Consider the following 13,347-nt stretch of genomic DNA (forward strand, 5'->3'; position numbering starts at 1 on the left):
AATTGTGTAAATTTAAGCTTAAATTTCTTCAGCAATTCCCATGTGGAATTCAGTAAGGATGAGGGGGGATCTTATGGAGACTTATAAGATAATGCGGGGGCTGGATAGGGTGGAGGCGGAGAGATTCTTTCCACTTAGTAAGGAAGTTAAAACTAGAAGACACAGCCTCAAAATAAAGGGGGGTCAGTTTAAGACAGAGTTGAGGAGGAACTTCTTCTCCCAGAGGGTGGTGAATCTCTGGAATTCTCTGCCCACTGAGGTGGTGGAGGCTACCTCGCTGAATATGTTTAAAGCGCGGATGGATGGATTCCTGATCGGTAAGGGAATTAAGGGTTATGGGGATCAGGCGGGTAAGTGGTACTGATCCACGTCAGATCAGCCATGATCTTATTGAATGGCGGGGCAGGCTCGAGGGGCTAGATGGCCTACTCCTGCTCCTATTTCTTATGTTCTTATGTGGAGACTTCTGAGAGAGCCGCCCAGTGTATTTCTGGGTTGCCTCCAGGGTACCATCCCCAGGGGAACTGACTGTATGCATATGCATGTGTGTGTCTGTGTCATGAAATTCAGCTGGGCTTTTATACAAAGGGGTTATGTGTGGAAGGCAATCAGTTCAAGTGACCATGATCGAATGGGAAGGTGATGGCTGAAGGCTTCCTCGTTGAATATGTTTAAATCACGGGTAGATAGTTTTCTGATCGATAAGGGAATTAGGGGATATGGGGAGCAGGCAGGTAAGTGGAACTGATTCGCTTCAGATCAGCCATGATCTTGTTGAATGGCGGGGCAGGCTCGAAGGGCCAGATGGCCTACTCCTGCTCCTATTTCTTATGTTCTTATGTTCTATGAATGGGGAGGCGATGGCTTAGTGGTATTATTGCTGGACTATTAATCCAGAAACTCAGCTAACATTCTGGAGACCCAGGTTCAAATCGCGCCACAGCAGATAGTGGAATTTGAACTCAATAAAAAATATCTGGAATTAAGAATCTACTGATGACCACGAAACCATTGTCGATTGTCGAAAAAACCCATCTGGTTCACTAATGTCCTTTAGGGAAGGAAATCTGCTGTTCTTACCTAATGTGACCTACATGTGACTCCAGATCCACAGCAATGTGGTTGACTCTCAAATGCCCTCTGAAATGGCCTAGCAAGCCACTCAGCTCAAGGACAACTAGGGATGGGCAATAAATGCTGGCCAGCCAGCGACGCCCATGTCCTACGAATGAATAAATAAAAAAATGACTGTTCGACGAGTCAACACAACATGGGTAGAAATTTGCTTCAGTACATCAAAAAATAAAGAAGGTTTGTTATGTTTGTTAGATGTCAAAGGGAAATAAAAAAAGTTCAAAGCTGAGAAAATGTCATAAACAAATCAAAGTCATTCAATTTTAATTTACCTAAAAGTAGAGGTCGTAAGGAGAACATAAAAGACTTTATATTCAGGGAAAGTTAAATTTCAAAGAAGGATAAGGACAATGGGGAAAGATGAAAGAGAAAAACATATTTAAAGATATGTTGGGAGCTTTGTGTGGGTGTAGCCACATAACACTTGACGAGAGGGTTCTTTGCTGGGACGCAAGTGTGAAGAAGTGAAGTGAACAGCTTTTAGCCACCCCAAAGAAGTGTCTGGTTGTTCAAGAAAGCAACATTTTAGGCAAATGGATGTGAAAGAGAAGCCTTATGAATTACCTTCCTGGCAGCAACAGTGGGTTGTGCTTTGTGCTAATATTACTGGAATTGTTATAGTTTAAAATAATTATAGATAAAGACTGCTTCCAAAAGGGGTGTTTACTTGTGAGTGTAACCAGCTAAGTACATTTTGGAGGAATATTTTATGGGATTAATTTTAACAATGTAAATGTAATCTAGTGTGTTTATGTTTTAGAGTCCTTTGGTCCAACTTGACAATGCTGCCCAGTTTTTAAATCACTAAGCTAGTCCTAATTGCCCGCATTTGGTCCATATCCCTCTCTACCCAACTTACCCATGTAACTGTCTCAAGGCTTTTTAAAAGACACAATTGCACCTGCCTCTAGTACTACCTCTGGCAGCTCGTTCCGGACACTCACCACCCTCTGAAAATATTGCAGTAAGTAGTCTCAAAACACCAGGTCAAAAACCAACAGGTTTATTTGGTAGCATGAGCTTTCGGAGCGTTGCCCTTTCGGTGCACGTGCTACCAAATAAACCTGTTGGACTTTAACCTGGTGTTGAAAGACTACTTACTGTGCCTACCCCAATCCAACGCCGGAAATCATCATGAAAATATTGCCCCTCTGGACTCATGTATCCCTCCCCTCTCACCTTAAACCTATGCCCTCTAGTTTTAGACTCCCCTACCTTTGGGAGAAGATGCTGACTATCGACCTTGTCTATGCTCCTCATTATTTTATAGACCTCTATATGATCACCCCCGAGCCTCCTACGCTCCAGAGAAAAAGTCCCAGTCTATCCAGCCTCTCCTTATAACACAAACCATCAGGTCCTAGTAAATCTTTTCCCTTTTAATAACATAATAGGGTGACCAGAACTGTACACAGTATTCCAAGTGTGGCCTTACCAGCATCTTGTACAATTTCAACAAGACGCACCAATTCCTGTATTCAATGTTCTGACAAATGAAACTAAGCATGCCTTCTTCACCACCCGTCCACCTGTGACTTCACTTTCAAGGAGCTATGAACCTGTACTTCTAGATCTCTTTGTTCCATAACTCTCCCCAACACCCAACCATTAACTGAGTAGGTCCTGCCCCGATTTGATCTACCAAAATGCATCACCTCACATTTTTCTAATTTAAACTCCATCTGCCATTTGTTGGCCCACTGGCCCAATTGATCAAGATCCCGTTGCAATCCTAGATAACCTTCTTCACTGTCCACTATGCCACCAATCTTGGTGTCATCTGCAAACTTACTAACTATACCTCCTAACTTCTCATCCAAATCATTAATAGAAATAACAAGTAACAGTGAACCCAGCACTGATCCCTGGGGCACATCACTGGTCACAGGCCTCCAGTTTGAAAAACAACCCTCTACAACCACCTCTGTCTTTTGTTGTCAAGTCAACTTTGTATCTAATTGGCTACCTCACCCTGGATCCTGGGAGATTTAACCTTATGCAACAACCTACCATGTAGTACCTTGTCAAAGGCCTTGCTAAAATCCATGTAGACAACGTCGACTACACTGCCTTCATCTACCTTCTTAGTTACCCCTTCAAAAAACACAATCAAATTTGAGAGACATGGTTTTCCACTCACAAAGCCATGCATACTGTCCCTAATCAGTCCTTGCCTCTCTAAATGCTGTCCTGTTTCTAGAATAGCTTCTAACAATTTACCCACTCCAGATGTTGGGTTAGTTCCCAGGCTTTTCCCTGCAGACCTTCTTAAACAAAGGCACAACATTTGCTACTCTCCAATCTTCAGGCACCTCATCTGTGACTGTCGATGATTCAAATATCTCTGCTAGAGGACCCGCAATTTCCACCCTAGCCTCCCACAATGTCCTGGGATACACTTCATCAGGTCCTGGGAATTTTTCTACCTTGATGCACTTTAAGACTTCCAGCACCTCCTTCTCTTTAATGTGTACACTCCTCAAGACATCACTATTTATTTCCCCTAATTCCCTAACATCCATGCTTTTCTCAATAGTAAATACTGATGAGAAATATTTATTTGGGATCTCACCTATCTCTTGTGGATCCGCACGTAGATGATTTTGTTGATCATTAAGAGGCCCTACTCTATGCTTAGTTACTCTTTTGCCCTTTATGTATTTGTAGCTCCTGTAAGCTCTTTGGATTGTCCTTTGCCTTCTCTGCCAAAGCAATCTCATGCCCCCTTTTTGCCCTCCTGATTTCTTTCTTAACTCTACTCCTACACCCTCTATACTCTTCAAGGGATCCACTTGATCCCAGCTGCCTGTGCATGTCATATGCCTCCTTCTTCTTTTTGATCAGGGCCTTAATATCCTGAGTTATCCAGGATTCCCTCCTTCTACCAGCCTTGTCCTTCACTCTAAAATGAATGTGCTTACCCTGAACCCTGGTTAACACTTTTGAAAGCCTCCCACTTACCAACTGTCCCCTTTGCCTGCCAACAGATTCCCCCAATCAACTTTTAAAGTTCCTGTCTAATTGGCCTTGCCCCAGTTTAGAATTTTAACTTTTGGGCCAGACCTATCATTCTTCACAACTATCTTAAAACTAATGGAATTATGGTCACTGGTCCCAAAGTGATCCCTCACTAACACTTCTGTCACCTGCCCTTCCTTATTTCCCAAGAGGAGGTCAAGTTTTGCTCCCTTTCTAGTCAGGCCATCCACATACTAAATGAGAAATTCCTCCTGATTACATCCAACAGTTTTTTTCTTCAAGAGACCCAAGCCCGTAATACTATGGCTGTCCTGGCCAATTTTGGGAAAGTTAAAGTCCCCTACTATTACTACCCTAGTTTCCTTGCAGCTGTCTGTAATTTCCTTGCATATTTGCACCTTAATTTCCCGCTGACTATTTGGGACCCAGAGGACATTACCTACCAAAGTGATTTCTCCCTTCTTATTTTTCAATTCTACCCATATAGACTCAGTGGGCAAACCCTCGGATACATCCCCTCTCAATACTGCCATCATGTTCTCCCTAACCAAAAACGCAACTCCCCCTCCTCTCTTTCTTCCTGTTCTATCTTTTCTGTAGCATCTGTAGCTGGAACTTTGAGCTGCCAATCCAGCACCCCCTTCGCCATGTTTCAGTAATCGCTATAATATCCCAGTCTCATGTACCAATCCACACCCTGAATTCATCTGCCTTACTTGTCAGGCCTTTTGCATTGAAATAAATGCAATTTAATCTAGACTTCCCTTGCTCTCTGCCCTGCTTTCTCAGACAGTCTGTCTGGTAATGTTTTGTACACTTTCCCTGTGTTTTATTTCTCTTAGCCTTACTGGACCCATTCACTGAGTTCGCCACCGTCCCTGTACTCTGTACTGTGGCCCTTTTCGATTTTTGACTTTAGTTTCTCTGCGTTTCACTTTTTCCCTTACTGTCTTTTGTTACTGTCCCCATTTTACTTCCCTCTGAATTTCTGCATTGGTTCCCACCCCCCTGCCACATTAGTTTAAACCCTTCCCAACAGCACTAGCAAACACTCCACTGAGGACAGTGGTTCCAGTCCTGCCCAGGTGCAGACCATCCAATTTGTACTGGTGCCACCTCCCCCTGAACCGGTTCCAATGTCCCAGGAATTTGAATCCCTTCTCTTGCACCATCTCTCAAGCCATGTATTCATCTTAGCTGCCCTGACATTCCTACTCTGACGAGCACGGGGCACTGGTAGCAATCCTGAGATTACTACATTTAAGGTCCTACTTTTTAGTTTAACTCCTCAAGAAAAGATCAGCCATGATCTTATTGAATGGCGGAGCAGGCTCGAGGGGCCAGATGGCTTACTCCTGCTCCTAGTTCTTATGTTCTCCTTAAATTCAGCTTGCAGGACCTTTTCCCGTATTTTACCTATATCGATGGTGCCTTTGTGCTGTTCAGAATGTCCTGCAGCCGCTCCTGGATATCATTGACCCTTGCACCAGGGAGGCAACATACCACTTGGAGTTTTGTTTGCGTCCGCAGAAACGCCTGTCTATTTCCCTTACAATTGAGTCCCCTATCACTATAGCTCTGCCACTCTTTTTCCTGCCCTCCTGCATAGCAGAGCCAGCCACAGTGCCATCAACCTTACTGCTGTCACCACCTTCCCCTGGTGAGCCATCTCTCCTAATAGTGTCCAAAATGGTATATCTGATTTGGAGGGAGATGACCACAGGGGACCCCTGCACTGCTTTCCTACTCTTCCCCTGTTTGGTGGTCACCTATCTCCCTCAGTAATTCTTATCTGTGGTGTGACTAACTCACTGAATAGGCTTCCTCAACTTCCTCAACATCATAGATGCTCCAAAGTGAATCCATCTGCAGCTCCAGGTCCCTGAATTCCCACATCGCGCAAGAGGAGCATGACACGGGTCTGTGATCTTTTGCCATGACTTAAGCCTTAAGTTAACTTATAACAACAACTTCAATGCCAAGACAAAAATGAAAAGAAAAACTACTTACCTGTCACCAGCCAATCACTTACCTGCTAGCTGTGACATCACGGTTCAATTTCTTTCTATCTCTCACTTGCCCTCAAGTCTCCCTCACAAGTCTATCTTTCCGCTTCTCCTGAAGATGAGTACATCTTTCCCCTCAGCACCAAATTCCCACTCAGCTCCTTATTCCTGACACCCTCACTTTGGCTGACATCTCATTCCAGCTGACTGGTACTGCACAAGCTTACTGGTCGTGCGCTTGCTAAAACTACTGCCTTATATACAGCTCAGCTGAGCTGGGATGACTCACACACCAGTTTAAAATTTCTAAGTGTTCACACCTATTAAGGCCCTAATCACACTTCATTTGATAAACAGATAACTGCCACTTAGTTAACTGGGTCAGTTGCTTATTGTCCTTTAAACTACACTACTGAATTTTAAAGAGAGAAAAAGAGAAACACTTTCCAATAGTTATCCACTCAGCTCCAAATTCCCGATGCCCTCACTCTGGCTGAAATCTCACTCCAGCTGACTGATCCTGCGCAAGCTTACGAGTCTTTCTTTCATTGTGTTAATGTGTTTTAATTTAATATTATAATCTCCAAAACCGTTACTGAAATTTGTGGCTCCTGACCTCAGTACACTTATTTTCTCATGGTAAAATACAACTGGAAAATAGTCGTGATTGCTTGGGATTTGGTTTGCATGAAATTTACCTCCTGCCGGACCTTAACACTTGCACCTAATCTATACTTGTATAATAGGAAAAATATATCCTTTTAAAGTGAGTTATCCAATGTCATTCCTTTTTAGACTATTTTGTAATTTTGATTGTCTATCTGCAGCATTATCAAATTAATAAAGAGGACCCACCACTTGCTAGAAACATGCCTCCTATAGCTGGAAAGATATTGTGGGTGAGACAGCTCTTCAAACGTATTCATGAGCCTATTGACTATTTCTATGTAAGTAATTCTCCCGTAAGTTCAATTTTACTTGTGGAAGAGACAGGCATAAATTACTTTTTTCAACAGAATTTGGGCCCAAAAAGTGTTCCAAAAAAGCTTTCTCGTCTGGATTGTCACTGGAAAATAAGCTTTCCTGGAGCAGGCTAACCATTACAGTACAAGTCTACTAATCTAGAACTTGTGAGTCTATAATCACATTCTGACAGTTGTGAATGTAGTCAATTATTGACCAGCACCAAGAGAAACTGACCAGGAATCTGTTGTTGTAAAGATCAAAATGTTCTGAAAGTATTATTCCAGAATCATAACAAGATGACTTTAAGTACCCACGGGAACCTTGGGTTTCCATGGGTACTTAATGCTAGACATCTAGTATTAAGAGCATTCAATACGAGACATCTTCAACCAGCCCTTATAACTGGGCAGCCTCACATTTCTTTCCCCCTCTGCGGGTAACTCCAGCAATTCTAATACTACAGGTTCGGACAGAAAATGTGAGCCTGGTCAAGGTTTCTAAATCGGATCACATTTTAACTGGTTGTTTTTCTGTACTTGTTCAATGTGCTACATCTGTACAACATCAGAAAAGTTTGCAAGGAACTTGACAACTTGGCTCCATCCTTATTTTCTTCTAATTTGCTGTGCTTACTAGCCATATCACAGCATCGCAGTGCTACATATTACGCAAGGCAAACAACATTATCAGATTAGTTCCTCAGAGTTGCATTAAAAAGATGAATAATATATTAGAACTTCAATTGGTATTGAATCATTGTCTGTACAATTTGTATGACTAAAGATATCATCTTGCCGGCTTTGCAAAGAACATTTAAGTAATTATTAAGGAATCAAAGGCACTTGAAAACTTGTGTTGCAATCTTTTCAAAGGAAAGGAAAATTCTGACAAGGTGAAGTGCTTTACAAAATCATAGAATCACAGAATTGTTATAGAGCAGAAGGAGGCCATTTGGCCTATCATGCCTGTCCAGCTTTCCAATAGAGCAGAATGACTTATTGTCATTCCCCTGCCTTTTTCCCATACCCCTGTAAGGCTGAGATTGAACCTGCCTCCATGACACTTCCTCAAAAAATTGCAGCATTCCAAACTCTTACCACTCTTTCTGTGATTGTTTTTCTCACCTCACATTTGCTTCTTTTCAAATCACATAACTCTGTGCCCTCTCTTTCTTGATAGTTTATGAGTGGGAACAGTTTTCCCTATCTAATGCCCACTGCGCAGTGCCAGGGATGGGCCTATTGGGTGGGACCTATGGAATGAGACATATCTTATAGGGGACAAGGCCTATGGGGTAGGCCTGAAGGGGTAACCCAATCGTGGGGGCAGGGGGTGCGCTGTGCACTCTGCCTGTGATCAGATCGGTGGGGCGGGGGAGGGGGGGGTGGCGGGTGAGGAGGGAAGGGGACCTGCTGCCAGTCTGCAGTTGGTTGGTGGGTAGGAGTGAGAGGAGGTCCACAGCAACTCTGCAGGCAATTGGATCGAGGAGGGAGGGGGGCGCCGCTTTGTTCACAATTGTTGCAGAGGGGTGCGATGGATCTGGGCAAAGGGGGTTGCATTTCGGGCCATGTGGGGCTTGCGATCAGGGAGGGGGGATTTTGTTCAGGCTGTCTACAATGGCAGGGACCTGACAGCTCTCTGTCTGTCTGAACTCTGCTTTTGGAATTGAGCATGTGCAGACACAGAGGTCTGCACATGCGCAATACCCTCCTCTGCATGCTGGCTGGTGAATACACATCTCTTTAACCTGTGCTTAATGCTCTCTCCACTCACATTGTCTGTACCTTTAAGACGTGATTAGCTGTAAAGAATCGCATTCCAATCATTATTCTGTAAATTGAGTTTGTGTCTCTGTATGCCCTGTTTGTGAGCAGATCTCCCACTCCACCTGACGAAGGAGCAGCGAGCGCTCTGAAAGCTAGTGGCGTTTGCTACCAAATAAACCTGTTGGACTTTAACCTGGTGTTGTTAGACTTCTTACTGTGTTTACCCCAGTCCTACGCCGGCATCTCCACATGGTGAATTAAGCCCAGCCCACTGCATGCAGCAGTTAGAAATGGTCTAGACCATTTTTCCATGCACTATTTGCACAGGATTGGGTGTGAAAACTCACCCAAAAAACTGATCTGCATCTCTCCCATGTTCGCACTAGCTGGACACTTAGAATCATTTTTGTAAAATATGTTTTTTCAACTGCTCTCTACTTGCCTTGCCACGTTCAATGATCTATACACATATAAATCCAGGTCCTTCGGCTCTTGCATCCTTTTAAGAATTTTGCCCCTTAGTTTATGTTGTCTTTCCATGTTCTTGCTACCAAAGTGCATCTTTTTTTTATTCATTTGTGAGACATGAGCATCACTGGCTGGCCAGCATTTATTGCCCATCCTTAGTTGCCCTTGTACAACTGGCTTGCTAGGTCATTTCAGAGGGCACTTGAGAGTCAACCACATTGCCATGGCTCTGGAGTTACATGTAGGTCAGACCAGGTAAGGATGGCAGATTTCCTTCCCAAAATGACATTAGTGAACCAGATGGGTTTTTCTGACAATCGGCAATGGTTTCATGGTCGGTTCCTAATTCAAGATATTTATTAAATTCAAATTCTACCATCTCTCGTGGTGGGATTCAAACCTTGGTCCCCAGAACATTAGCTGAGTTTCTGGATTAGTAGGCTAGCAGTAGGCCATCACTTCCCCTCCACCTCACACTTCTCTACATTTAACTTAATCTACCAGCCATCTGCCCACACGATCAATGTGTCTGTGTTCTTTTGAAGTTCTACACTGTCCTCTTCACAGTTTACAATAATTCCAGGTTTTGTGTAATTCGCAAAGTTTGAAATTGTGCCCTGCACACCTAGATCCAGTTTATTAATTTTTATCAGGAAAAACAAGTGTCCCAATACTGACCCCCCTGGGGAATACTTCAACAAACCTTCCTCCAACTCTGCTTCCTACTATGCAGCCAATTTTTCTCCACTTTGCTACTGACCCTTTAATCCCATGAGCCATAATGTTTATCAAAAGTCTGTTTTGAGGCACTGTATAAGATGTCTTCTGAAGTCCATATACACTAGATCAACAGTATTACCCTCATCGATCTTTTCTGCTATCTCCTCAAAAAACTGCAGTAAATTACTCAAACACAGTTTCCCCTTTAGAAATTCATGCTGGCTCATCCTAATTAACCCACATTTTCCATGTGAATACTAATTCTACCCCAAATAATTGTTTCTAGAAGGTTGCTTATCACTGGTCTTAAACTAACTGGCCTGCAATTAATTGCTGGGGCTATCCTTACAACCTTTTTTGAAAAAGAGTGTAACATTTGCAATTTTTCAGTCCTCCCACACCTCTGCTCAGTGTCCATTCTCACTTCCTTCAATAGCCTTGGATGTATCTCATCCATTCCCTATGCCTTGTAAACTTTCAGTACTGACAATATTTTCAACACTTCCTCCTTATCAATTTTGAATCCTCCTCAAGAGAGAATTACAGACAGCAGTGGTGCAATGACTGACAGTAGTTGAGTAATGGCAATTGAACATTCAAAAGTCAGAGATAGAAGACTGGAGGGAATGGGCTGGAATTTATGGGTCTAGAAAATCATTCAGCAGGACCATGGAGAGACTTAAAATTAAAAATGAGGACTTTGAATTCGATACATTGGAGAGCAGGAAACTATTGACCCATAGCATCCTTACTGTGCAGAAAGAAGACATCCGGCCCATCAAATCTGCACCACCTATCCCCATAAACCCGCATTTACCAGAGCTAATCCACCTAACCTACACATCTTTGGATGTTAAGGGGCAATTTAGCATGGCCAAACCACTTAACTTGGACATCTTTGGATTATGGGAGGAAACTGGACCACCCAGAGGAAACCCACTCAGACATGGGGAGAACATGCAAACTCCACATGGACAGTCACCCAAGGCCAGAATCAAGCCCAGATCCCTGGTATCGTGAGGCAGCAGTGCTAACCACTGTGCCACCATAGTTTGAAGAGTGGTGCAAATACAGAACGCTGCAAGTTTATTTGGCTGCAAAATTCTGTATTTGATTTTAAGGATGGAGGAAACGAGACCAGCAAGACTCGATTTGATTTGATTTGATTTATTATTGTCACAAGTGTTGGGAAACATGTGACAATAGAATATGTGACAATATGCCCCCATCGATATCAACAGGGATGAAGTGGAAATCATCGAGAGCTTCAAGTTTCTAAGTCATAGAGTCATAGAGGTTTACAGCATGGAAACAGGCCCTTCAGCCCAACTTGTCCATGCCACCCCTTTTTTTTGACCCATTAGCTAGTCCCAATTACCCACATTTGGCCCATATCCCTCTATACCCACCTTATCCATGTAACTTTCTAAACGCTTTTTAAAAGACAAAATTGTACCTGCCTCTACTACTACCTCTGGCAGCTTGTTCCAGACACTCACCACTTTGTGTGAAAAAATTGCCTCTCTGGACTCTTTTGTATCTCTCCTGTCTCGCCTCAAACCTATGCCTTCTAGTTTTAGACTCCCCTACCTTTGGGAAAAGATATTGACTATCTAGCTGATCTATGCCCCTCGTTATTTTATAGACCTCTATAAGATCACCCCTAAGCCTGAAGCTGAGAGCCAAGACGAAACATGTGGTCATCTCTGGTACGTTGCCGGTACCACGTGATAGCGAGTTGAGGAACAGGGAGAGAGTGCAGTTAAATATGTGGTTGCAGGGATGGTGTAGGAGGGAGGGTTTCAGATACGTGGATAATTGGAACACGTTCTGGGGAAGGTGGGACCTGTACAAACAGGACGGGGTGCACCTGAACCAGAGGGGCACCAATATCCTTGGAGGGAAATTTGTTACGGCTCTTCAGGGGGGTTTAAACTAATTTGTCAGGGGAGTGGGAAAGGGAGTTGTAGTCCAGAAGGCAGTGAGGGTGGTGAGGTATTGGGGAAGGTATCAGGGTCAAGGGTGGGTACTGGTAGACAGGAAAGTGGGTTGAAGTGTGTCTACTTCAATGCAAGGAGCATCCGGAACAAGGTAGATGAACTTGGGGCGTGGATTGGTACTTGGGACTACGATGTTGTGGCCATTACGGAGACGTGGGTGGAACAAGGACAGGAATGGTTGTTGGACGTTCCGGGGTATAGATGTTTCACTAAGTGTAGGGAAGCTGGTAAAAGAGGTGGAGGAGTGGCATTGTTAATCAAGGATAGTTTAACGGCTGCGGAAAGGCACTTCGTGGGGATCTGCACACTGAGGTAATATGGGCTGAAGTTAGAAATAGGAAAGGAGCGGTCACGTTGCTAGGAGTTTACTATAGGCCCCCAAATAGTAATAGAGATGTGGAGGAAGAAATTGCTAAGCAGATTATGGATATGTGTGGGGGTCACAGGGTAGTTGTCATGGGGGACTTTAACTTTCCAAATATTGATTGGAACCTTTGTAGGTCAAATAGTTTGGATGGGGCAGTTTTTGTGCAGTGTGTGCGGGAGGGTTTCCTGACACAATATGTGGATGGGCCGACTAGAGGTGAGGCCACATTGGATTTGGTACTGGGAAATGAACCGGGCCAAGTGTTAGATTTGGTTGTGGGAGAGCAATTTGGAGATAGTGACCACAATTCGGTGTCTTTTGTTATTGCAATGGAGAGGGATAGGGCCGTACGGCAGGGCAAGGTTTACAATTGGGGGAGGGGTAATTATGATGCGATTAGGCAAGAATTAGGGGGCATAAGTTGGGAACAGAAACTGTCAGAGAAAGGAACTAATGAAAAGTGGAATTTTTTCAAGGAACAAATACTGGATGTCCTTGATAGGTATGTTCCTGTCAGGCAGGGAGGAAATGGCCGAGTGAGGGAACCATGGTTCACAAAAGAGGTGGAATGTCTTGTGAAAAGGAAGAGGGAAGCTTATGTAGGGATGAGGAAACAAGGTTCAGATGGCTCGATTGAGGGTTACAAGTTAGCAAGGAATGAGCTGAAAAAGGGGCTTAGGAGAGCTAGGAGGGGACATGAGAAGTCCTTGGCGGGTCGGATCAAGGAAAACCCCAAGGCTTTTTACTCTTATGTGAGGAATAAAAGAATGACCAGGGTGAGGTTAGGGCCGGTCAAGGACAGTAGTGGGAACTTGTGTATGGAGTCAGTAGAGATAGGCGAGGTGATGAATGAATACTTTTCTTCAGTGTTCACCAAGGAGAGGGGCCATGTTTTTGAGGAAGAGAAGGTGTTACAGGCTAATAGGCTGGAGGAAATAGAT

General features: G+C 43.7%; 1 protein-coding gene across 1 annotated transcript in view; it reads left to right on the forward strand.

Annotated features, from left to right (window-relative positions):
* LOC144493944 (dynein axonemal heavy chain 8-like) overlaps positions 1–13,347 on the forward strand; it is a 1,661,706-nt gene that overhangs the window by 293,573 nt on the left and 1,354,786 nt on the right. The window contains exon 15 of the mRNA XM_078213521.1: positions 6,947–7,066. Coding sequence (XP_078069647.1) covers positions 6,947–7,066 — 120 coding nt within the window. The remainder of the gene's footprint in view (positions 1–6,946; positions 7,067–13,347) is intronic.

This window comes from Mustelus asterias, chromosome 5 (assembly GCF_964213995.1).
Source record: "Mustelus asterias chromosome 5, sMusAst1.hap1.1, whole genome shotgun sequence".
NCBI classification, from domain to species: Eukaryota; Metazoa; Chordata; class Chondrichthyes; order Carcharhiniformes; family Triakidae; genus Mustelus; species Mustelus asterias.